The following is a 780-nucleotide window of genomic DNA, read 5'->3' on the forward strand; positions in this document are numbered from 1 at the left end:
GTCACTCCCCTTGCTTTCCACAATTATTAGCTCTCTCGATTCTTCTTTAATTGTGGGATTATTTAACCCTCTCCAGGTGCCCAGAGGCATACATTTTACATATGAGCTGTCAAGGTTTTAATAATCTTTGCATGCAGCGTGCACATTACGCATTCTTGCACCCTTCATACACAATCTCATTCATGTAGGCCACGAGGCCTTTAAAACGCATATGACTCATGAGATCAAAACAACTTCTACAAATGTCTTCTATAAAATTTCATCAGAATTGTAACCACCCGCTGCACCACACGAAATTAAGTTGGATATGGGAGCGTGACTTACACAGATCACGGTAGCAAAGCAGGTACGGATACTTAAGAACTTCGAACAGCGGGAAACGGAGACGGTCGTGGAATTCTGCAGGCGAGATCTTCGACACCGGCTCCTCGCGATCATCTTCGATAATAAAGATATCGTCCTCCTCCAGCTCCTGGTCCAGAACGGTTCCCAACAAACGCACGAGTCGAGCTTTCTCCATTTCCCACAAACGCTGCAAGAGAGTGAGAATTAGTGTCTATGAGGTCACATGCAAGCTCAAAAGAACACCACATTTACCATAAATGTATTTACCAGACGCCTTTATTTACAATGACTTCCAAATGAGGAACTAAAGCAATTCATTTATAAATCCAACAATATTCATAACATACAATGCCAGTTTAATTAAGACAACTAGATTAGAAAGCAAGCTAAAGAAGAGATGTGCGGAGTAGAAACATGGCGAAAACGACACCAAGG

The 780-nt window shown here is 42.2% G+C and overlaps 1 protein-coding gene across 1 annotated transcript in view; it reads right to left on the reverse strand.

Annotated features, from left to right (window-relative positions):
• LOC107578740 (probable helicase senataxin) overlaps window positions 1-528 on the reverse strand; it is a 1705-nt gene extending 1177 nt beyond the window's left edge. Inside the window, exon 1 of the mRNA XM_016264666.1 lies at window positions 325-528. Coding sequence (XP_016120152.1) covers window positions 325-520 — 196 coding nt within the window. The 5' untranslated portion in view covers window positions 521-528. The remainder of the gene's footprint in view (window positions 1-324) is intronic.
• Between the last annotated feature and the right edge of the window lie 252 nt (window positions 529-780).

This window comes from Sinocyclocheilus grahami, unplaced genomic scaffold (genome assembly GCF_001515645.1).
Source record: "Sinocyclocheilus grahami isolate Dianchi unplaced genomic scaffold, SAMN03320097.WGS_v1.1 scaffold11733.1, whole genome shotgun sequence".
Lineage (NCBI taxonomy): Eukaryota > Metazoa > Chordata > Actinopteri > Cypriniformes > Cyprinidae > Sinocyclocheilus > Sinocyclocheilus grahami.